The sequence below is a fragment of the Fragaria vesca genome, linkage group LG1 (genome assembly GCF_000184155.1).
Source record: "Fragaria vesca subsp. vesca linkage group LG1, FraVesHawaii_1.0, whole genome shotgun sequence".
Classification (NCBI taxonomy): Eukaryota; Viridiplantae; Streptophyta; class Magnoliopsida; order Rosales; family Rosaceae; genus Fragaria; species Fragaria vesca.
The window spans coordinates 15,711,072-15,735,775 of record NC_020491.1 but is presented as its reverse complement, the minus strand read 5'-3'; the positions used below and the strand labels follow the sequence as shown (position 1 = coordinate 15,735,775).

Here is a 24,704-nt window from a genome sequence, read left to right as displayed (position 1 = left end):
ATATATATATTTTAGAGTATCAATGACGATATCCTTAAAAGCTTTCCAGGCCCAGAGACTAATCTGCGCCGAAAGATCATGTCAGAACGCTTCCTCCTCTCTGGCCACCAAAAATAAATTAGGATTTAACTCTAAATAGAGTCGGCTAGGATTTGAACCTGGGTATGAGAGTTCCACACCTAGGCTCTTACCAACTTGACCACCTGTGGTGGTTTTCAAGAGATGTATATGAAAAAAAGAAATTCGTCTGAATGATATACGAATTTTTGCTCCTTATATACTTTGGTATATCAAGTTTTGAAAATATCAAAACAGTATCTCATGTTTTTTTCCCGACTTAAGACTGATATATATAGCCATTAATATGACCAATTTGCCCTTAAGTTCTCTTTTTTCTTAGTTTTTTTAATTTGTTTTCATATTCCAGAAATATTAAAAGAGGTTTTGGAATTTGATTATTTGGGTTGGCCTTTATAAACTTGAAGAAGATTGAAGAGGGGAAACATACAGAAGTTCGATCCTTATTATTTCCATTGACAATCAAAGATCTTGTTATTGTCTTTGACATTTAAAGATGATTGAGATGAAGAGCTGATAATTAGCAAAGAGGAAGTGATAATGAATTTTTTTCTCTACGTTCCCAAAAATATAAAAAGTCAAAAAACAAAAATTGGAATATGAAAACAAAGAAGAAAAACTAAAAAAAAACAGAGCATTTAAGGGTAAATTGATCATCTTTTTATTGGTCTGAGGATAAATTAGTCTTAGGTCAAGATAAAAATATGAGATATCAATATAATATTTTTAAAACTTGATATACTAACATTTATAAGAAACAAAAATTCGTATACCATTCAATGTAAAACACTAAAACATGAACTGCCACTAGCTTGGCACATTATGCCGTAAAAGAGCAAAGGCATTTTACTCCTTCGGTTGATGAATCAAATTTCTCGATTCCTTCTTTCATGGGGTTGAATGTTTGGCAATCCATTCTACCTGGTGAAATGTATCTATACTTAACTTACAGTGATGTGTTTTAATGTGATATATATTAGTCCTTCCTGCAGCAGGATTTCACACAACACTTCATTCCCTCCACAAAGAAGTGGATGGTCTTGTCCTTGATGTGCCTCCGAGCTGACTCAGATCTTGATCTTGACCATGACGAATACAATATCTCTGCACTTTGTTTGGAGAAACCGTTTTTGCTTAGGTCCAGGAACCTCAGATTCTTTGCCATATCAATGGCAGTGCAAAACCCTTCAAGAAACTGGCACTCAGTAGACGAGGAAATTCTTCGATATGAGCTTGAGCAGCTCTCATCGCGTGCAGATGCGGCAGCTTCAACCCCAACTTCATCATCTTCACTATCAGCAACTTCAAGCTGGCTAACATCATTGGGTGCATATACCAATGGAGAAGATTTAGGCATATTGAGGTTTGGCTGCGAGAGTCCAACATTCCCTTTTTCTGCCATGTCATATGGTGCAGAGTACTCTTTATCTTTTTTTTCATCGAAAGACTGCTCTTTACCAACATCCGCATTTTCAGCAAGATTTAGCTCTTCAAGACAAACATTACCTGCACGAAATATCAAACCAATAGTTCGTTAGTTCATTGCTCAATAATATTAAGATTCAAAGGGAGCAAATGTATGAACCTGATAATGCCTGAATAATTTGTAGAACGCCAGAGATCCCAAGCTGGCACTTTTGAAGGGCCAAAACTTTCAGACAACATTGAGAATTCAAAAGCATTGATGATAAGGCATTGCTACCCTGTGGTCATAGTTGAGTCAGGCTAGTATAATAAAGCGAAAAGCTTGGATCAAAATAAGACAGTATGGACTATCCTATCATAAGCTGATATACCAACAAAAAGTTCCGTCATAGTGAAAGTTTGTTCGTAGTTAAAGATACACGTTAAGTTGTGAACTTATGATAGATCTAACATGAGCATGATCTAAATGACTAGAAACAAAAGTAAAGACACCATCTATTTGTTTCATCCAGCAGTAACTTGGTTGCTTGAAAGTTGCAATGCGTCCAGCAATACAAGCATAATAACTAACAAGTCTAACAATTAGCAAAGTACCAAATGAAAGGAACAAACCTCTTGCATAATAGGATTCCCTGAAAGGCTAAGCTCAAGGATGCCACAAATCGTAGAAGAATTGGTGCTTAGTTTGACAGCATAATCATGTGTCACTCCGCAATATGACAAGTCAAGTTTTACAATCTCATCAATTTCATGGAACAATGACTCAGTAACTAATAATGCCCCGTCCTGCATAACAAAAATATATAAAACTCAAACCATAGCAGCAGGAGTGGCTTTCAAAGTCCAATTACAGAATTAGTAATAATCATGACAGAGCTCACTCACAAGTCCAATTCCAGTTTCCCCAAGCATAAGTACTGACAAGGACAAGTGTTTAGCAAGCTGGCAAAGGCTATCAACCACAGGCTTGCTTAGCTTCAAGCCACTCATATTTAATTTTGAAAATCTGCAACAAGCCAATGCTAATAAGTACTTAAATCAGTTCTTTTTATATGTACTTAAATCAGTCAAGGTTAAGCCTGTAACTTCTGTAAACAGAATGGAGAAGAAAACGGTTTTGATTCCTCTAAACCTTTTCAGACTGCCAAGCTTGACGAGTAAATTAGTAATGGCACTTCCAGAAATAGGCTTGTTATATCCTGTGAAAAATAATAATAAGACAACATACAAGTGAAAAATAGAGTCCACTCAATACGTCTATTACGCATATGACAAGTCAAAAGTACCTATACAAAGTTGCTCAAGGACAGAGTCAGCACCCAATGCATCAGCAACCTTTTGAATAGTTCTAGATGTGATGGAGCATCGCTCTATACTCAAACTGCAAAGGGCTAAACAGCAAAGACCACACGAGGCAGGAGCACCATGGAAACAAATAAGCCTTACAGTTAGCACTATTCGTCAGAATAATTAAATACAAAAGAAAAAGAAACATACAAAAAGTTAGGCTTCTAATCTAATAACCTTTGATACGGAACATAAATCAGAGTTTGAAAGTTGAGATGCAAGGAAAGCAGTTTACCCTTGCACTTTTCCAAGATAGTTGAAAGGTAAGATGCACATGCATCAGTGAGACGATTTCCTGAGATATTAAGCACTTCCAACCGAGTAAACAGCAGAGGGCATTCACAAATCTGAAGATCGGGTGGAAGAAAATCATGTTAGTAAGCTTAATTTAAAGACAAGAAAGAAACGATGCCACTACTTTTGTGCTAATATGTTATTTGACATGCAACTCCTGACTCATCAATAATACCAATTATAAAATTTCAAATCACCGACACATGCACCTCATTCGTGCTCATGATTTTCTATCATTTCTTTTCTCACTTCGAAAATTAGATCAACAAAAATAAGCATGGTTGTAGGATCATAGGGTTTAGCATTCATGGCCAATAGCATGCCCTCTCTTATACCTCCCATTTTACATAGGTTAATCTTCTGGATTCTAGACTCACCGGTAGGCAACACAGACTGAGAATCTCAAAATCAAACTGATCATCTTTCAAATGTTTAAAAGAGTATTCACATGCACCATCTGAGTACCATGTATGAAATGTAGCAGCTTCTTTATTAACTGTCATAGATAACTATGAGATAATTAGATAGAATATGACACACTGAGGCTTAATTCAAGAAAGTGAAAATGGCTAGGAAAAATTCTAAAACCTCAATTTTATAACAAGTATACAAAATGTATAATTAAGAAAACTTTAACTAGTACTTGATGTTAAAAGTCACCTAAAAGCGCTCTACCTTTCTCAATTCAATATTTAGACGAGATTTCAGTCTTTTAACTAGACTGTTTCCACTTAAGCTGCCAGAAATATCAAGTACTTTACAACTTCATAATTGTTCAGGCCAAATCTAAGGGGAACAGCAAATCAAACTCCACTTAGATTAGGATTATAATCAACTCGCACCATTATATCCCGCTTTGGTTACCATTATAAAAATGTGTGATTTTCTATTAGATTTATGTATCACCTGGAGTCCATTTTATATGGCACAGCCGCAGCATACAATCAAAGTTCTGATTTGTCTAATGGACAAGGTGGCTTTGCCACATCAGCTTCCAAATAAGGCCAAGGTGATAACTAAAGGTGGTTCACCTAGCATTACTCTTACTATTATTCCAAGAACTTAAGCTACCATTCATGCCAGCTTTTACCCGTGGTTCATTAATGCATTCTTGTTCTATAGCCACCCCATAACAGATTTACCAAGAAAGTTAAGTCGGTCCAATTATCTCCTATAACAAAATAAAGCCATCTAGCAACAAGCAAAAATGGGAGGGGAGTAAGAGTGGGATCCTAAAAAACAAAAACAAAAACTAAAAGTAACTAAGTCGATACAAGGAAAATAACATAGGCTGAATGGTCCAAAAGTAGAAATTTATGCTTTAACGTGAAATTTTGCAAAGCTGGATACATACCTGGAACAAAGCAGTTGGACCAAAGCTGTTGCAATGTAGATCCAACGTTAAGCCACCATGTTTTTGGCCTGATGATGTGAGTACTTGAGAGAGTTTCTCCATAGTACCATTTCCTAGGGGATACCAAGCCAAAAAGCAGTTAATACTAATTCCAAGCTGACTAATTAATAATGCAAGGATAAGTAAAAGAGAACGGCATGAGTTGAATAGAAACAAGTTAAGGAATGGATAATTCTTTCTAGTCCAAACACAACAAGTGAGACTCAATAATGATAAGCTGGATATCAGATATTATTACCTAACATATTGTGGGAAAGGTCTAGCATTGTAAATGTTTTACGAGCATGGAGGACATCCAATAGCGGAGTTATTGATAGATCTTGCAATTCACATTCAGAAACAGTAATTTCATCGTCTGAAACCTGGTATAAAGAAAAAACTAACGATTAAATAAGGGAATAAATTCAAGCCATACGCAGTTTATCAGTAATCATCCTGAAATAAATTGTGGATACTGAACAAGGATGTCAAATTTTTGCCTCACTAGTCATTCCTTTAGTCTTACCCCCAGATCATATAGTTTCTTCAGCAACTTCATGTTGGGTGTCTCAGATAACTTGTAGCAGTATTCGGTGTATAGTTTTATCAAACGCTTTTGGACCCATCCTGTGATGGTAACATGTAAAGTTAGATTAACCAAAAATAAAGAAAACAACAGTGGCAGAAATAGTAATTTACAACTAAAAACAATAATAAATCATAAATAACCATACTAACAGTAGAAGTATTCACTGTCGGAAAAAAAAAACAGGAGAAGTGTTCTGTAATAAATAAAAAATAAACCATAGTAGCAAGAAGCAACTGGCAAGTAGAAAACTCAGTGGTTCACTAACTCTTGTGCTTTTACTAGAATATAACTGGGAAAGTCTCTATTTGCGCTGTAAAAAGAAGGTAGCTTTTAAACTTGTAAAAACATGTATTCGAAATGTCTGATTGTCTTTATCAGAGAAAATAAATAAACTATAAAATAAGAATGAATGGGCTTCAAACTGTTGTAACGCATACCAACAATGACAGCTTCAACCACAATTTTTCCCATGTGCCCCTGAAATGTTTCAACTGTTTCCAGGTATTCAATAACCTTTCCCCCACATTTTACATTCTGAATTATTGGAAGCAACCCTGACAATGAATAATCCAAGTATTAGTGACATCAAAATGCTCAAAGATGCAACTCAGAGGAGTTCTCTGTTACTTCAATCAGAAATTGAGGAAATAATTATACTTGTTGGCATAGCTCTGGTGCCTCCAATAAATTCAGACGCAATCTCCAAAATCAGCATAGAAAATTTTAAAACACAGGCACGCTTAACAATGTGCGCTTAGCAAGAATTGGTATGCACCACCAAGACAAGTAGCATACTCTTGTTTTAAATCAAGACATTTTGTATGAATTTCTGCAAGGGTACTAGAATGTAACCATATGTAACAGATTATCTAAAACTACTCTGTAAAAAAAGAATGACCATATCATGTGAAATGCTCGTAAAAAATGCACCTAGCTTTCATTTTGGAGGATAATCACATTGAAAGACTCATTTAATGTTTTTCCTGTTCTCTAGATAAATAAAAGACCAACTGCAACTGCTGTTCTTGAACCAAGTGATTCAAATTATTGAACTTTTTCATGAAACATAAATAGAGTTTTTTCTGCAGCAGAGATTCATCTTATATGCCATAAATTTTAGTGCCATAGCTACTAGCCAGTAGCCACTATAAACATGCTAAAGTCAACAAATGCCTACCCTCGAGTTTTCTCTCCATAGGAAGCTGCAAATAATATAAGCACGCCAGTTGAACCTTCACTGACTCAATGCTTAGATTATCAGAAGCAATGAATGAGCCCTGTATTAGGTCTTCATCGATTTCAAAAGTTATACATTGCTGCAATTAGTATAAACATAACAGTATTATATGTTAGTCAAATAACAACAACGTAGCATAATCATATGAGTGCAGACAAAAGCATTTGCTTCGAAGTAAATAGAGCAACACTCACATTATGTTTATCATCCAAAGTAAGCAACATAAACTGTGCAGCGTCATTTTTCTGCAATATATTTCCAGAGACAGTGACCTCACATCTAGAGCCACTAGCATTAAGACCTTCACCAGAACTTGACGCTCTAAAACATTTGCCGTCTGGAGTAGCCATATTTTGAGTCCTGGATTTGCATGAACTAGAGCTTTCTTCAGTATTAACAGGAGGATCAGAAGATCTTGTGGCAAAATTTGAGGTCAAGGCTATGACATCCTACAAAAGATTAAGCATGTCAACCACAGCAGAAAGGTCACAATATTTTCAGTCCTGATCAAAGAACACCTACCTGAAATTTAGTAGTAGGACTAGCTGTATTACTTCTAGTCTTAACTGCAACCAAGGCAATATACAAATGAGTCCACTGTAGTTATAATGGAGGATTAAATCAGTCAGTCGTTAAAAATACCTTCACTAGATGTAACAACATTTAATGGGATTTTAGTAGGCCTGACTTTTGGGCTTTCTGCCGCATCAGACATTTCTTCTTCTTCATCATCATCAGATAGGACTAAACGAATGCGTTTACGGCCCACCACTCTATGCTCATTGTTTTCTAAATGAGCTGATTTCATCTTAGATGAAGCTTTGGTGGACCGGATGAGAGAAATCAAAGGTACGTCATCATTCAGCTCTTCCTTTTGGTTTAAAGATTCTGATCTGCTAGGCTGGGAGTTTCTTATCTCTTCTGAACAGCATGCATTAGGCATATTATCAGAGAAATCATCGCTCCCTTCTGTACTAGATTCAGGGCAGCAATCCATGTTTTCTTTTTCACGCCCTCCATTGTTTTCCTGCCCCAATTTGTCAATTAGAATTTGTAATCTCCTGCACAGAGTTACTTTTCTTAAGAACTCATCGTAAGCACAACTCAATGGAAATATGATATGACCTAAAATCACATAGCATAACATTCAGAATTTCACTTCAGCTGTTGAAGAGATTACACAAATAAGATTACCTGGTCTCTTCAACATTGTCAAATCTGTTCAAGTTGCTATAGTGCATATTTTCTAGTGCAGTACGCTGTACATCAGGAAGTTTAGCCTCAAGAGCAAGACTGCAATACATCAGGGAAGAAGATCAACATAACACTTTTAAAAACATCAAAACAAAAAAACAAGGAAAACAAAAGATAAGTGCTTATTTTCATTCATGTAGCCAGGTCTGCTGATCTTATGCTTCTTTCACTTCACCATATCTTTTAGCACTCTAGTCTAGTATTTCTTACGGTCCCCATCTTGGCATGTATCTCCTAGCACATTCATTACACGAATTTCACCATTCACCTCCTTATTTCTCCTAAATCGATTATTCTATTGTTTCAGCTTCACATATATGTCATTCACTCATTTGTCTTTAAGAACAAAACAAAAAAGTATAATCATCTTAACTTTTCTCTGATGTTATAGTTTCAGATGAACTGTCTCAACTTTGGTACTCGGTTTGATTTAGTTTGGTCTCTATGGTGACAAAACAGACAACGAGTATTCACTCTTGTTCAGTCCTATGACTGGGTAACAAAATTGAAAGTAACTTTATTGGAATCTATGTAGGATTCAGTTTTCATCTTCTACTAGCTGGCATATTTAGCACTTTCTGAGTATCTTTTTTACTGCTTGAGGTCGGTATTGGTAGTACAGGTTGCTTCTGCCTAGCTTAGTTCTTGTGCTAACTAATCTGAGATGCCTTCTAGAGCAATAAAAATAAATTTGGTATATTAGTGTCTATATAAACACCTATCTACTATGCTTATGAGATATTAGAAAGACGAAAATATGATACCTTTTACTGTTAACATCTTTCTCAAAACATGTTGTACATACATGGTCCACATCATACCACAAAAGCCAGAACCGACTTTTATGTGAGCATACAATGCAAATATGTATGTGTACATGGGTGTTTGTGCATCTATTCACTGTATTGTTGTTTTGTGCAAATAGTCAATAAGTCAAATACTGTGAGATAAGGTCCAGACATAAAATGGCAAAAGGAGCTATGTAGTGTGCTCCATGTTCATGATCTATCAAGGTCTGTGTTTACAATATCAAGGACATGCAACTAGGAGGATAATTTGGTTGAGCATGAATACAGCACCTCATTAGAGAATCAAGGGTGAACTGCAAAATACTTGATATAAATTGGGAAATTCTAAACAATCCCTCGATTCCAATCAAGAATATCTAGAGAAGCCATACCTGTAGCTATCTGTAAATGCTTTTAGTGCTTCTTCATAATCACCTTCACTGTCCAAAACAAGACCTATGTTACTTTGTGCTAACGCCTGTCCCTGAGATTGCAAGTTCTAAGTAAGCATCTTCCAGACCAGAGATTATGTACATCAATAAACATAATCCACACACAATGAAATCAAGGTGTTTCCCAACAGGAGGGCAAACACCATCTCCAGTTTACTAAAATAGCCTATGGAGAGTATGCCAAAGTCTACTGCAATTATGCAAGCATGTTACTATGTCTACATTCTACATTATGTCTTGTCAACCATGAAAGATAATGAAAACATATTGTATAATGTCAAAGGGCAAACAGCAACCTACCTCCAAGTTTCCAAGTGATTTGAAAATTTTCAAACTCTTCGTGCTCCATTTAAGGGCTTTCTGGAACTTCCTTATCTTCAAGTAGGATAATCCAATGTACCAAAGTGAATCAGCAATCTTTTCTTTATCACAAATTTCAGTTGCTACTTTCTTCTTCTTTTTTGCAAATTCAAGGACCTGAAAAGATATAAATTTCATTGTAAAGGCACAGCAATTAAATTTCTTAAAGAAAAATAGGTTGTTTACATTTCACCTCAGAAGAACAGTAGTTCCTGACAATTTATTTGCAGTTAACTTTCTCGAATTTCGCTAATCAATAACCTCTCATTATCTTCAGAGCAATCATTGTTTTGAAGGATTAAGGAATATTTATCACATGATAATAATTTTGTTTTTCTTAATACTTTATTTCATCATATTGATGCTCGTAATGAAAAATCGACATGTGGGACAGATACCTTTGTCATTATCCTCCAAGAGATCTCCCTAAAAGACTTATGTAACCCTTCAGACAACACCATCAAATCCTTTCATATAAACGACAATTCAACGTCTTTCAAAAACAAATATCAGAGGGCAAGAACACCCAACCAAGGTGGTACACATCTGCTGGTCTGAAATTAAGACCAAACATCTGATGATGCCCATATTGTAGCCAACGTAGTCTAATGGAAACAAACTTAGCAATGCAGGAGATAATACAATTGATGCTTGATAGAGATTAACATGGTGTAACAGAAACGCCATATGCCCATTTACTTGTAAAAGGATTTCCTTTATTAAAAGTTTCAAACATTAACCTTTTAAAATGAATAAAAGAGTCGCGACACTGCTAAGAAGTGTTTTGTTATAAGAACAATGAGCAGTTGAAAATAACAGAACCTCAGAGGAAACCTATAGAGAAAATTGTACCTTTGGCCAGGCAGAGATAGTCTCTGATTTGTTAATAAGAGCATCAAGAGAACCAATTTGCTTGAGCTGACATTTCCTTTTCTGTCTTGTGCCTCTTGCTATGGCCATATCTCTAGTTAACTTCTTGAGATTTTGCTCTTCACTCTTGATGTCATCCATTACTTTACCTAACTCTTCTACAGTGTTGATATTGTCTTCAATTTGACGGACCAAGGCATCCTCATCTTCCATTGATTTTGCTAGATCAAGTGCTTTTTGGTAGCAAAGGATTGCCTCCTGATACTTCTGGACACGGTTATGCAACTCGCCAAGATTGATATACCCCTTTGCCTCTCCTTCACAATGACCAATTTGTTTACATATCAGAATGTCCTTCTCAATGTGTTCCCGAGCATCTTCCCACATCATCAGCTCGGTGTAAACCTTTCCAAGATTGTGATGGAGCCTGGTGCGTGCATCGTCATATTCATTCACCTCTTCTTGGTCACAAATAACTAATGCTTTAGTAAAGATTTTCTCAGCCTCTTCCAGGTTATCACGATCAAGTTCAACCAATCCTATATTGTTATGCGCATCAATATATTCCTTGATAAAGGACTTATTAGGAGGCGGGTTGTCTTTGATAGCCTGCGCAAGCTTCATAGCAGACTTGAAGTACTTTTTGGCATTCCGCGCAGACTGATGTTCCTCCACGGATTTTAGATACATGTCGTGGTAGGTACGACCTAGTTGTGTATTGGCCCTTTGCTGCTCAACAAGGTCATTGGCCTCCTCAGCAAGCATTAAATGTTTCTTCTGCAAAAGATAAATGACAATACTTAGACTCAATCTTTCTTTCTCTGAGGTAAAACTCGTAACTTACAGCCTAAATGACTCCTCAATAGTCTTAAAAATCTCAAACAATTCCATTCCTATGACAACTAATAGTATATGAAGCTAAGCACCGGCATAATGACTCTTTGCCTAGCACAGTGCCATGCAATCAAAACTCAAAGAATTTCAGCATAAGATTCCTCCACACGACTCAACATTTAGGTCAGTACAAGAAGTTCATAACAAATATTTAGCTAATTCCCTCATTTCATTTCATTTCCATTCCCCAAAATCTCTCTCGTCACTCAAACAGCCACAAATTCCCAAAAGAAAAGTATACGAAGCTAAGCACCATCATTAATGGGGCTTTGCTAGCACATTTCCACACAATCGAAAAACTCAAAAGAGAATCAATGTCGGCACGAACCAGATATGAAGACTTCAAATAACTTCAGTATAACAACCCCTTCCACACATCTCAACATACATTTCGGTCAACACAAGAAGTTCACATAACAAATTTCACCTAAATCCCTAATTTCAATTCCTCTTCCCTCAAATTTCTCATCACCCAAATCCTCCGATTCTCCGAGAACCCACTCAAAACAACACCGAATCAAATCCAAAACCACTAACAGCAACACAAATCGAACCGACTCAGCTCAAATTCCGAAGATACCTGATAAACAAGGGCGTCTTGGAAACGTTCGAGACGAAGATAGACCTCGCCGAGGGACTGACAGGTGGCGAGGGAGTGCTTCGGGGACAAGTACTTGTTGCAGAGATCGTAATCGATATCGAACCAATTGAGGGCCTGCAAGTACTCGCCGCGGTCCTTGAGCAAGTTGCCGATGAAGTTGGCCCACCGGGCCTCCTCCTCGTGGTTTCCGATCGCCTTTGCGCTCCGGTACGACGCCTTCGCCTCGCTCAGCTTCGCTTCCTCTCTACCCATTTCTCTCTGCTTTTTTTATATTTGATTTTTGATTTCTGGGGTGTTAAGGGTTTTGGGGATTTTTTTAGAACTATATTGGAGGGCTCATCTCCCGCCAAAACGAAACACGTTTTGGGCCGGGTCGGTCATATTTTTGAGGCCCACACAATGGTAAAAATACAAGAGTAAAATTCACCAAATGGAAAAATTCAAAATTTAGAGTTCAAAAAAGGTAAATGTGAGACCATTTTCATTATCTAAGTCTTGCACTTGGAAAGAAGTTCTATTCTGGTGTCACATCCTTGTCTTTGTTGTAATGATCTTGTAAATTTGTTAGACGAATATTTGATGCGATGCGTTTATAGCTCTTTATATACACATTTCCGTTTTCCTCTCTTTCTCTTTTAATGACAGACATGGATGTGGCATAGGTGATCACTGAAAATATTGGAGGGCTCTCTGGATAGCAACCAAACTGTAGGGTTCATGTAAGAATCTCATTTACTCATTAAATGTTGTTAGTTACAAAAGTAACAACCTATCTTTTGGTTTTATTCTATGTAGGAAGATGTAACGCTAAATCCGATATGTGTCAGGCTTAGATAGGCATTTACATCTCTATCGTGCTCTTTGCCAGTAATGATTTATGAACCCAAACATCGTCTTATTTTTATGCAAGAAGATGAAAAAATTAGCTTTAGGAGCTTCCAATTTAATTATTTATTTGTGCATGATTTATATTTCAAGAGTAATGTTAAATGAACTACCTTTTTAAGGAACCACCAAGAACCCACCTTAGATGGCAGCCTATGTGACATAACCACATCATCAAAACATAATTTCTTATTATTTATATTTACATTTTCTCTTAATTACTTATTTTATATTTTCATTTTCTCTTAATAACAAAAGTTCCATTTTTTTTTTCTGTTCTTTGACTCAATCACATCTGTGTTTATCTGTTTTCTTCCTCCCCGGTTAGTATATTTTTTCCAGCACTTATTGTTATTTCATCAGCTTTTCAACAACAAGAGAGTACAACCTGACTCCTAATTTGTGTTCAAATTTCCGTTCCAGATGATACCCCTAGACAAGATCACACGTACATAAATTTCTTCAATACTTTCTTGATTTCATTTGTTAAACCTGTTTCATCAATTGCTATAAGAAAGCGGCGCCACAATAACAATGATATACTGTGTTCTAATCAAGACCAGGAGGCTAGGAAAAATATTTATGCTCACTGTCAATCCAACTCCATGAACTCAGATGAACAATTCTCTACCTAGTCATGGGAATCGAATTCAACACCAAATTCAAATTCACATGAGGGATTCCCCATTTGAGAATTCATATTCACATAGATATCCATTAAAAATGCTAGTCGACCCCATGAAACACAACAATGATCCTGAAAGCCCAATCATAAAACGTCATGTGATAGATTAATTCAATATGAGTTGATCAATTAAAGAGTTGGTGTGATGCTTGAGAGGAGGGGTGAGAGAGGAGGAGAGAACACATGTGGTCATATTAGATCAATAGGAAGATGGAGGTGAAGAGGAAAACGACGCATATTAGATAAAGGGGAAGAAGAGAAAATAGGGTTTAAAGAGATACAATTAAAAAGGTGAAAAAAGGAAAACCAAAAGAAAAGAGAATTTTTGTAATAAAGAAAAATGAAAATATAAAAGAATAAGAAATTATGTTTTGATGATGTGGACGTGCCACATAAGCTGCCACCTAAGGTAGGCTCTAGGTAGTTCCCTAAAAAGTGGTTCACCTAGCATTACTCTAAAATCCATGCATCTGAAGCACAAATTCAAGATCGTAAGGGGCAATGGCTTCTAACATCAGTCATTGTGATAAGTTCGTCCGGTGTTCTTACCAGCTTTCTATTCGACTCATTTCAAGACTAAACATGTAATCTTCTTGATGTGGCATGATTAACAAAACAAGTAAAAATGGTTTACTATCTGATGATTCTGATCCAACAATTTCAAAGCTACTTCCTATAATTACAAAGGAGGGAGAGAAAAAAGGGAAGAAGGCTTCAAGACACCTCAATGTAGTCAAGGGCAAAACCCGTTTAAACGTTTCTTCTCCAACAAGAAACTATCTACAATTGTGGAAGAGAAGATGTGGAACAAAGTAAACAATAGCAGGAGGCTAGGGAACCAACTCTAGATTTTTCTGGCATAACCTTTTTCTTGTTTCCATGATAGCTTCATGTTTTCTCCTCGATATATCTTTAAGTTCTAGCTGGAATTGCAGTTCAATCATCTCTAACTCCTTTCTTAAGTCTTCAAAATTGTATGCAGTGCAGAATGAGGAAACACTAGTTGGACAACTCGCGCTTCTGTAGCCATTTGGCAAATGTAAATTAAAGTCTGAAGACCCAGATTCTGCGGAAGCATAAGAATTATGAGATCGATATGTGGCATCAGAGGTCATAGAAGCACATGACATCTCAGAATGCCGTTCTACTGCGGTGGTTGAACTAGCTAAAACCGCATTAGAACTTGAAACAACCTTCACATAATTAGGATGCCTTTCTAGTATTGGTGGAGGAATGGAGCCTTCAAAAGTTAAAGAAGTTGGGCAAATAGGTGGTTTTGAGGGAGTGGCATCCTCATAAACAGTCTGGTGACTTCTGCTTGAGCATTCTTGAGGCTTTGGCGACTGAGAGTCTTTCCGAAGGCTCATATTCGTTCTGTTTTGAGCAACCAAATGATCAACACAGACACAACACTTCCATTCTGATATCAAGTTCATCATTAACAAATCAATCAACTCCGCTATGAATATAACATTATGATCTTCTAGTTCGAGTTGCTCAACCATTTCACTTGAAACTGTAAGTGCTGTATCACTGTCAAGGTAGAATAAGAAATGAATGTTCCTTGCACGACCTGCATTTTTGGTAGGAAATTATATAGATCTCAGCGTAATAAATCTAAAATAGTCTTAGAGTGAAATGAGCAGTCTAAAATATGTACTCACCATTCTGATCAGCTATTCTGAGTATTAACGATATGGAGTTTTCGTCATTATGCTCACCCTTTAAGAAAAAGAAGTTGCCTCTTTTTGACCTCTTAACGTCCACATAAGAGGAATGGTACTCGCGATCACCAGAGTTTCTAAAAAAGTTGATCACTGGTGGCTCCTCATCATCTGAATCCTTAGATAAAGCATTGTTCCGTGCGCTCAAAGGTCCTTCTGACATCACACAACGATCTCCAAAGGCTCCCGATTTTGGCAAGACAATATCTGGAAGTGGCAGAGGACGATGTCTTCCCGAGCCATTCAATTTGAGGAAAGGGTCCATCAGAAGCTCTTCTGCTGACAATCTTTGAGATGCTGGGACTAAACACTTCTCAATAAATTCTTTCATTTCAGGATCTTTTACCTTGGAAAGGGCAGCGGGCTTTATTCCCTACAAAGTGTAATGCACCCTTAGTGATACCCTGATGAATATAAGTCTGATGATAAAGTAGATGGCAAGTTAATCTGAGGCAACTTACAGATGAAACCTTCTTAAATATTTGAGCTGAGTTTCTACATTCACTATAAGGGTATTCATAAGTCACCATCTCTAGCATGCACATCCCAAAGGAGTATACATCTGCTAACTCATTATAGTTTTCATCATAGAGTTCAGGGGCCATAAATTCAGGTGTTCCTAGATGAATCATTTGAACAAATTATTGCATCAAACAAACGCAAATCGTAGCAATGAATATGACACAATGCAGAAGAAAAGATAGGTATAGCAACAAACGTGTCTTCAATATCAGCATTGTCTACCTTGCTTGAACTAGTCTAAAAACTATCCTAAAACAAAAACGGACGAATTGCATTGAAGCACTCAGTAATATTGAACAATGCAAAGCGGGAAAAGAAAATCCTACCAATTACACTTTTGGCTGTAGCTTGCTGCAAGACAGTTGCCAACCCCAGATCTCCGATTTTAACTTCTCCTTGGTTACCATTGATAAATATATTATCACACTTCAAGTCCCTATGCATAATCGGTGGTTTGTGACTATGGAGATAGCTCAATCCCGTTAATATTTGTCTTGCCCACCCCTTTATAGCTTTCTTGTCCACATTCTTGTGTTTCTTACAGTACCTAATCAAAAATCAGATCCACTAACCGCAAGGCTAATCTCACCATAAAACAAAAACAAAAAAATGAACTTACTAAAAGATTGTGAAGGAAGATAAACATACTGTCTGAGACTGCCCGAAGTGAATAACTCGGTTATTATATTAACTGTCTTGTTCTTATCATCAATCCAGGAATTATAGAACTTTACTATATGTTGGTGGTTGAGTGATTTCAAGAGATGAACTTCTGAATACAGCCGCTCCAGGTCATCCGGTGATTGTAGCACTTCATCAATTCTAACTTGGTTCCATGCTACTTCAAGTCCATTCACTTCATCAAATGCTTTATATCTAGTCGTTAACAAAAATTAAGGATAGCATCTAACTAACTAGAATTCAACAACTCCTATTGTTAAGTCACATGAGATATCGGATCAAAAATCAAACAGAAGTGCAAATGTAGCGGTTCATACAGAACTAGATCAAACTACAATAGAGAAGAGAGAAATCAACCAACACCAGAAGACAAGTAGAAAAGTGGATACACTGTCTTGAAGGCGCCTTTCCCGAGCACATCTTTATACTGTTAAAATCCAGAAGTAACAATTGCTTACAATGAAAGGAATTCAGAGTCTAATGTTACACATGCATTCGTAGACTCAGCACACAATAACTTCAATCAGTTACTCAATTGATCTGTAGGCAGAACAAAGAGTTTCTTCGTTTGCTGAGAATAAATACTTTCTTTCATTTTACTAATATCTATGCATTTCTTTCGTTTGTAAGAAGCAATGAATAGAGCTAATGGATGTCAGCATTACCCGAACGTAACGACATGTTGGGTCAGTTTCAAGAACATCAGGATCAACAGGTTCAACATATACGGCAGCATCTTCTGCCATACCAACTGAACTCATTCTTTTAGGAGCTGCACTCCGTGCCTGTTACTTAAACCTGAACAAGTAATCAAACATTTCAAAATCTTAATGTCTTCCAAAACACTAACTAAGAAACTAAGCCTCACATGGTCAAATCAGAATTTCACCCCTGCTTTCAGAATTATACTCCAAAACAAAAATCACAATATCTCATACATCCCATTTTCAATATGAGACTAAAATTTAAACAGAACTACTATGTTATTACATAGATTTCGAAACCAAAGCAGAAATATCAACATAATAAATGAACAATGGCAAACCATACAAAAATCAAGGAAATCAATCAAAAACTCTAAATTTAGCTAGTAGATAATAACCAATCAAACACTGGAACAAAGAAACAAACAAATTGTGATACAAATTTTCACTTCTTTACCTGAAAATTAAGAGAAGTGATGATTGAGACAGAACCCTAAACCTAAGAGAAAGAATGAGCTCTCATTGTTTGTTGCTCAATTTATCTGGGAATTTTATTGGGAAAGGGTTGGGAGGGAGAGAGGAAATGTGAGTGTGGGATAAAATCGATCACGGGACGAGGGACGACCCACCTCTCCCTCTCCTCGTCTCTCTCCATCAAAAAGAACACCACCTAAAAAAGGATCACCTGTCTCTTCAAGACATGTATTTATACCTATCCGTCACACCTAATTATATGCCCCCGTCTCTGAGCTGTCCCATGTGTGTTGAGCTGTCTTGGAGGTAAGATCACAGACGGGTAAGCAAGAGACCACAGAAGATTCTTCATTCGGTTGAGATTCTAAACCCCATACCAACCATTTCTTAGATGGCCTATGTGGAGGTTCCACACCTAGAAGCTAGTATCAACTCAACCATAGTAGCTACTTTATTTCTACCAAAACTTACAGGGGATGCATTCACAAGAAGAATAAGCAGTAGACCAAAGTAGTTAGGCTAATTTATACATATATATAACCAAACTATAAATACAGACCTTGAAGATTTAACCACCGAATAATTTAAACTTTACAAAACCTAGCAGTTCATTAACTTAGATATATAAAATATATATTATACTAGATCAGTGCATTTCCAGATGAAGCTCCATTCAGCAGAGTTCTTTAGCTTCCACAAGACAGGCATTCTTCACGGTTTGTAAGAGAGCATACCATCTGTGCCATTTGGGTATTGTCATCACTTTCGACCACAGCCGTTGGCTTTTCCTGTATTTACCAGGATAAGTTTTATCAGTGAAAACCCCAAATTCAACTGTAGGATGAAATTATAGTAAAAGATACCGATCATTACTTTGAGACTCTCAGTATCAACAGTAAATTTGATTGCATCAGCTGCGGCACGTGATCGGAGATAGTACATTCCAGTTTTAAGACCCTAAAACATTCAATGAAAAATAAAATTATAGGAGTCAGTATCTGTTAACAGGCTATGCAGCACTTTCAGCAATAGGCATATTCACAAAGGTAGAATGACTATGTCCACCCAAATCGAAAGATAACAAGTGCTAGTGCATGGAAACTTAGAAAATACCTGTCTCCAAGCATAGAAGTGCAATGAAGTAAGCTTCCCGAAATTGGGTTGGTCCATATGTATGTTAAGACTTTGACTCTGATCTATGTAGCATCCCCTATGAACAGCCATGTCAACCAATGTTTTTTGCTTTATCTCCCACACAGTTCTGATTCAAGCAACTGGTCTTAGCATATTTCAAAATAATAAACTAAAACAATGAGCAAACAAATATAGGGAAGGGAAATTCCATACCTGTAAATGGCTTTCAGGTCATCAGGGATTTGTGGGATTTTCTGAACAGAGCCATCCTCATAGATTATCTTATTCTTAATAGCAGGAGACCAAAGACCCATCTCAACCAAGTCATGGAGAAGATGCTTGTTCACCACAACAAATTCACCACTTTGAAAAAAGGGAAAAGAAGGGTCAAAAAGGAATCTGTAGAGAAGGAACATGATCAAAATCAGAGACAAAGAAAATGGCTAGGAACCAAACCTCAGAACCCTGCGACTGTAGATATTAGAAGTATATGGCTCAAAGCACTCGTTGTTTCCAAGGATTTGGCTAGTTGACGCAGTAGGCATTGGGGCAACAAGCAGTGAATTTCTGATTCCATTCTGTGATATCATTTCCCGAAGAGCACCCCAATCCCATCGATCTGAAGGTTTTACACCCCACATGTCTGGTTGAAGAATTCCCTGAACAACAAAATCACTTGCACTGTTATTGATGGATATTGAACATAGAAATAGTTGAATTAACCCATTAAGTCAGATGGAAAAGCAAGTTCAACAGACTGTATACAGAAGAGTAAGAACTAAGAACATCAGTAATTAAAAGCTTGACTGGTACCTTGCTAACTGGACAACCCAGGTATGTTTCATATGTGCCTTCTTTTAAGGCCAACTCAGAAGAAGCTTTCAGGGCATGGTAGTAAATGGTCTCAAAAATGTCCTTATTCAGTTGTTGAGCCTACAATTATATTCAGAAGGATAGAACATTAAGGTAAAAAATTCAGTCGTACAAATGATAGGGGAAATTAAAGAAGCAAAACTGAATTTGGAAATTACCTCAGGTGAATCAAAGGACATGCCAAGCAAGATGAAGGTATCAGCAAGACCCTGAATCCCAATCCCAATTGGCCTGTGTCGTAAATTGGATGTCTTTGCACTCTCAACAGGATAGTAATTAACATCAATTATCTTGTTGAGGTTTACAGTGACAATTGCAGTAACCTAATTGACAGCACATGAGACATAAATTAAACCCTTGCAGAGAAGGATTATCCAGATTTCATGATTACAGACATAACCTAATTGACAGCACATGAGACATAAATCTAACATCAGTAATCTAATAAGAAAAATGCCAAACACTATTGGAGATTTGAAAAGAGATCAAACCTCTGCTAATTTTTCAAAGTCAAAATATCGATTTTTAGAACCTTTGCTTCCAGCAAGCTTAGATGGATGTGACTCAAAAGGAACACCCTGTAACAAGTCAAAAGGTATATGATAACCAATCATGAACCAACAAATAAACAAGTTAGAGCACAGCAGAAGTGCCTGACCTCCTCCCTGACAAATCGTGGTAGAGCAATTGATGCCAGATTGCATACAGCAGTTTCTGTTGGACTAGTATATTCAATTATCTCTGTACACAGGTTTGAGCTTTTTATGGTCCCCAGATTTTGTTGATTGCTTTTCTTATTGCATGTATCCTGAAAATATAACAATTACACAGAAACCAAAGATCAGAATATTGTATAAATCAAAGCACATAGATGAACAGCAAAGTGGTCGTATCTTTAATCTGAAATCACCTTAAAAAGCATGTAGGGAGTTCCCGTTTCTATTTGGGATTTCAACACTTCAAACCACAGTTGCTGTGCTGAGACAACCTTTTTGGCCTTTCCCTGTTCAGATGTTTCATGAATAATAATTAAGGCCACTGATTACAATACTACCAAAATTAGCCAGTCCTGGGGATTGCTCCCAATTGCAGCCAGAACCAGCAATAAGCATAGGCCACTTCATCTTTGGCCCCAATTGTGGAAGACCACTTAAACTTTGGCCCCAATTGCTAAGGGCCAATTAAAAGCTTTGGCCCCAATTGCTATAGGCCACTTAAGCTTTGGCCTTAACTACTAAAGGTCAGCAGAAAACACAGGCCACTTGGGCCTATGTCCCCAATTGCTAACGACCAGCACTAGGCATAGGCCATTTAGGCTGGCCACTTAAGGCCCCAATTGCTAATAACAAATTAGGCATATCAAATGCCTATTTGTGCCTCGAGTATGTTGGTAACTTTAAGTCTGGCCCAGGTATACCTCTCTTTCATAACGAGTGTATAGCTCTTCAAATTTTTCACCCCAGCAGTCTGCCAACCCTGGAGACTCATTAGGACAAAATAATGACCAATCTCCATTGCTTTCAACTCTTTTCATGAACAGATCAGGCACCCAAAGAGCATAAAAAAGATCACGAGCTCTGTTCTCTTCCTGCAATATAATAATTACAAATGATCAATATTGACATTCATCCAAAGACATAGAATGCATTCAAAGATATTGATCCAGAGAAAACAATTGGTATACTTTCCACACAACAAGCACATCATATATGAGATATAGGAGATACATACCTTTCCATGATTTTTCCTTAAATCCAGAAAGTCAAATATATCAGCATGCCAGGGCTCCAAGTACACAGCAAAAGCACCTACAAGCATCACAGTAAGTCATACCTTGGGTACAATAAATAATCCACAAACCTCAAAAATTATACAATAATACACATTTATGTGTATTGAAAGTACCTTTCCTTTTGCCTCCCCCCTGATCAACATAACGGGCAGTATCATTAAAAACTCGCAGCATAGGAATGATGCCATTGGATGTCCCATTTGTTCCACGAATATAACTGCCAGTGGCACGAATGTTGTGAACAGAGACACCAATTCCCCCAGCTGATTTGCTGATGACAGCACATTCCTTCAAGGTATCATATATGCCTTCAATGCTATCATCTTTCATGCATACAAGGAAGCAGCTACTCAACTGCAAAAAGTTCAGTGGAGCACATAAGTTACACAGCAATATAAACTCTTTATATCATTCTCCAGAACCATTAGAACAATACAGTGGCATGAACATATTACATACTTGTGGTCTTGGTGTTCCAGAATTAAAAAGGGTAGGAGAGGCATGAGTGAACCACCGCTGAGACATGAGATGGTATGTTTTGATAACAGATTCAATATCATCCTTGTGTATTCCAACAGCAACCCTCATTAGCATATGCTGAGGCCTCTCTACAACCTTCCCTTGAACCTTTAAGAGGTATGACCTCTCAAGAGTCTTGAAACCAAAGTAGTCATAGTCAAAGTCCCGATCATAAATGATCTCACTGTCCAAACAAACCGCATTCTGAACAAGAACAAAGACATTCACATAAGCTATTTCAGATTTCAACACTTTGTTTCAGCTTTGGTATCTATCATTTACAATAACAAGAACATAATCACATTACCAGTGCACCAAATCATAAATTTGCTGAGAAATATTACCTTCATGATGATTTCATAAACATCATCAGCTATCAGAGGAGATTCCAGCCCAGATCTATCATTGACATGGTTGTACATAATTTTGACCCTGCATCAACCACACACTCTCATCAACACAAAGATCGACCAACAAGAAATCATCAAATTTTTAAAAAAGTCTCGGTCAAACTCACGTCTCAGAAAACGACTTCTTAGTGTTCTTGTGTAGGTTTGAAACAACAATCCTCGCAGCTAACTGCATCAAAATTCACATCAATTCCAGAAATCTCACAATTCATGATGTCACTATGAACAAATCAGAAACCTCATCAACAATTCACCAATCAACACACACAGAATTCACACAAATCCAAAAGAGACAAATTTATTCTTATTTTCAAACACAACCAGCGAAATGAAGCGAACTCATTAACAAAAACAGAAATGAAGCGAATTTCAAGTCAAAATCCAAAAGAGACAAATTTATTCCTATTTTCAAACAAAATTAGCAAATCAAAGAGAAACTCAACCTACACAACAATCAACCACACAGATCGAAGCCTCAAAGCTCCACCGATATCCAAATCAACAGAAAAAAAAGCCTCAAAGCTTACGCAGGCATAGTCAGGGTGGTTAGCAGTCATAGCGGCAGCGGTCTCGGCGGCCAATTCATCAAGCTGGCTAGTAGTAACACCCTTGTAGACTCCAGCGCAGACCTTCTGGGCCACCAGGACCGGGTCGCAGTGCTCGATGCTGAGCCCATAGCTAAGCTTCTTCAAGCGAGCCGTAATCTTGTCGAAATGGACGGTCTCCTGGCGCCCGTCTCTCTTCACCACATACATGGCGCGTCGTGGATTTCGAATTCTATATCTCTCTGGGGAATTTCGTCGAACAGGTTGTGTGCGGAGTGAGAGGATGAGGATGAAGGAGGGAATGGAGGCTTTTATATAAAAAGGGGAAAGGCTTTTTAGGTTTGGGGGGAATTAGGGTTTGTTTTTTGGAGTGTTTCCCTCCAAGTGGGGAGGGTTATTAAATCGGCGGGGTTTGAAATTTTCCCGCCTAAAAGTGGAAGATTGCCGAGGAAGTTGATTGCTCTGTACACTATCGCTGAGTTGTGAACAAAAGTGAAAGGGGGAGCGAGGGATTGATGGTGGGCCCGGGCTGGCAAATAAAGAAAGTGACACGAGGAATTTATGGAGAGCATTAAGTTTGGCGCCATTCGCATCTGCGAGCGGTTTTGCGTTGGCATCGGCTCGGCCGTCGGATTAGTCAATCACTGTAATCATGTGGCGAAGTTTCGTTGGTAAACTAAACAAGTGCGTAGTGACCAACAACATGTTTGTTGTAACAAACACACGGGACTAGGGGGACTGGACTGTCTTCTATAGTCCACGCCCATAAATCTCATGTTTGGATTGGAAGTCCCGAAAAGCGTTTCACACCTTCTTATATAGACATAAATATTGGTGGGTTTCTGTAAGTCTCCTTCAGTCCTCACGTTAGCACCTTCACCAAAATTTTCATCGCCTTCAACCCTGTCACTGCGCGCAGCACCATCACCTCATTCGCCTGCGAAGTCCCTGCCATCAACCATAAACGCCTTCTCCTACCACGTCGTCGCTTTCCCCTGCCTCGACGTCGTTGTTGGGCTTCTCTTTGCCTTCAGATGTTAGATCCATCATGCATGCCACGATGCCGTCGTCGGGTTTCTCCTTATATCAACATGTTCGATTTTCAGAGATTCATTACTCCTTCAATCATCGGCAACTACAATTTGGCTTGAGATGAAGTTTGAGCAGATCTCCAATAACAAATTCATCTCTCTTTGGGTATGATCCTTTACAATTCTCAAATCGAGTATGATGCATTTTCTGTGTCAATCAATGGGTATAATCAGGTGGGCATTGTCGTGTAAGATGTCTAGGTTTCTCTCTGGTTTCAAATTGTTGTTCTTGAATGAATAAAACTTTGACCCGATTAATTTGAAACATTTGGTTATAATGAATTTACTGAGCATTCAAATTTATAATTTATATTATGTTTTTTAACATTGAGAAATATAGTGTGGAATTGATGTTGTTGGTTGTTGGATTTTTCTTGCATTATGGGTTGCTGGTTTGCAGGCACTAGGTGGATGTTAGTTTTGATTATTGTCATGGTGCTACCAAACATGGTTTAGGCTTATTTTAGAATAAGTTTGGCTTGAGTAGTGTTGGACTTCATTAGAATTTAAGCTTGAGTTAGACAGTCCCTTGTAACAAACGTGCACCAAGAGCAATAAAAAAAAAAGGGAGAGTATGCAGTCCACCGTTGGTGAACGGTAACCGACACCACATGGTCAGGCACGTGACTTTTTAAAAGCCTCCGTTAGCCTCTACTGGTTAGTGTCAGTCAAGAAAAAAGGTTAAAGCCAGTCAAATGCAAATTTACCATTATTATACATGGGGTACAAGCACTGTTGGGTAGGATCGCTCCTCTACTTTATACTAGTTACTAACCCGCGCGTTGCTGCGGGCTAGAGCTCATGAAATCATGAGGATGCAAAACAACAAAACAACTTGATCATAGGTTCACACAAAAGATAAAGAACATCTATTTAATTCATAAGCTGCAACTGCTATATAAACATTTAATTCATAAGCCGAACTGTTATATAAACAATACAATTGCATAATAAAAATCAACTTGTTACGTCCTCCTTCAACGATGTTCTGGCTCCCCTGAGGAAATGTAGCAAGCAAAGTGCTACCAGCAAGTCAATCATTCTTTGAGGTTTGAAATAATAAGACTGCTCACAAAGAATTAA

General features: G+C 37.6%; 3 protein-coding genes across 3 annotated transcripts; all 3 read right to left on the bottom strand.

The window, feature by feature from the left end:
• Positions 1 to 1,054: 1,054 nt before the first annotated feature.
• Positions 1,055 to 11,879, bottom strand: LOC101313938 (protein TONSOKU-like). The gene is made up of 20 exons (XM_004289357.1): positions 11,562 to 11,879; positions 10,070 to 10,864; positions 9,158 to 9,334; positions 8,798 to 8,889; positions 7,558 to 7,656; positions 7,052 to 7,424; positions 6,886 to 6,960; positions 6,558 to 6,812; positions 6,304 to 6,442; positions 5,564 to 5,680; positions 5,064 to 5,164; positions 4,797 to 4,920; positions 4,499 to 4,611; positions 3,086 to 3,197; positions 2,790 to 2,894; positions 2,636 to 2,702; positions 2,389 to 2,509; positions 2,116 to 2,289; positions 1,664 to 1,781; positions 1,055 to 1,584 (listed from the first exon to the last, which is right to left on the bottom strand). Exons 1-20 carry the CDS (start codon positions 11,832 to 11,834, stop codon positions 1,055 to 1,057), a joined length of 3,960 nt encoding a protein of 1,319 aa, XP_004289405.1. The 5' UTR covers positions 11,835 to 11,879.
• Positions 11,880 to 13,982: 2,103 nt separating this feature from the next.
• LOC101313653 (probable serine/threonine-protein kinase WNK6-like) lies at positions 13,983 to 16,840 on the bottom strand. The gene is made up of 7 exons (XM_004289356.1): positions 16,745 to 16,840; positions 16,469 to 16,506; positions 16,047 to 16,274; positions 15,725 to 15,945; positions 15,338 to 15,495; positions 14,817 to 15,249; positions 13,983 to 14,725 (listed from the first exon to the last, which is right to left on the bottom strand). Exons 1-7 carry the CDS (start codon positions 16,838 to 16,840, stop codon positions 13,983 to 13,985), a joined length of 1,917 nt encoding a protein of 638 aa, XP_004289404.1.
• Positions 16,841 to 17,774: 934 nt separating this feature from the next.
• Positions 17,775 to 22,807, bottom strand: LOC101311513 (ribonucleoside-diphosphate reductase large subunit-like). Its single transcript, XM_004288279.1, has 17 exons — positions 22,513 to 22,807; positions 22,093 to 22,154; positions 21,920 to 22,007; positions 21,516 to 21,779; positions 21,170 to 21,410; positions 20,996 to 21,072; positions 20,682 to 20,852; positions 20,175 to 20,267; positions 19,923 to 20,072; positions 19,756 to 19,842; positions 19,423 to 19,587; positions 19,205 to 19,324; positions 18,848 to 19,050; positions 18,605 to 18,754; positions 18,371 to 18,518; positions 18,131 to 18,214; positions 17,775 to 18,045 (listed from the first exon to the last, which is right to left on the bottom strand). Exons 1-17 carry the CDS (start codon positions 22,738 to 22,740, stop codon positions 17,944 to 17,946), a joined length of 2,433 nt encoding a protein of 810 aa, XP_004288327.1. The 5' UTR covers positions 22,741 to 22,807; the 3' UTR covers positions 17,775 to 17,943.
• Between the last annotated feature and the right edge of the window lie 1,897 nt (positions 22,808 to 24,704).

Excerpts from the sequence above, each read along its gene's own strand:
- LOC101313938 (XM_004289357.1), bottom strand. The coding sequence starts at position 11,834 with ATGGGTAGAGAGGAAGCGAAGCTGAGCGAGGCGAAGGCGTCGTACCGG. Across the intron at positions 6,813-6,885 it reads GTCCTACTACTAAATTTCAG|GATGTCATAGCCTTGACCTC; the intron begins GTAGGTGTTCTT and ends AATCTTTTGTAG. Across the intron at positions 1,585-1,663 it reads AATTATTCAGGCATTATCAG|GTAATGTTTGTCTTGAAGAG; the intron begins GTTCATACATTT and ends TATTTCGTGCAG.
- LOC101313653 (XM_004289356.1), bottom strand. The coding sequence starts at position 16,840 with ATGAGTTCAGTTGGTATGGCAGAAGATGCTGCCGTATATGTTGAACCT. Across the intron at positions 16,507-16,744 it reads CAACATGTCGTTACGTTCGG|TATAAAGATGTGCTCGGGAA; the intron begins GTAATGCTGACA and ends GGATTTTAACAG. Across the intron at positions 15,250-15,337 it reads TATTTAAGAAGGTTTCATCT|GGAATAAAGCCCGCTGCCCT; the intron begins GTAAGTTGCCTC and ends TACACTTTGTAG.
- LOC101311513 (XM_004288279.1), bottom strand. The coding sequence starts at position 22,740 with ATGTATGTGGTGAAGAGAGACGGGCGCCAGGAGACCGTCCATTTCGAC. Across the intron at positions 21,073-21,169 it reads GGGGGGAGGCAAAAGGAAAG|GTGCTTTTGCTGTGTACTTG; the intron begins GTACTTTCAATA and ends TGATGCTTGTAG. Across the intron at positions 18,755-18,847 it reads TACAGTCGCAGGGTTCTGAG|TGGTGAATTTGTTGTGGTGA; the intron begins GTTTGGTTCCTA and ends CTTTTTTCAAAG.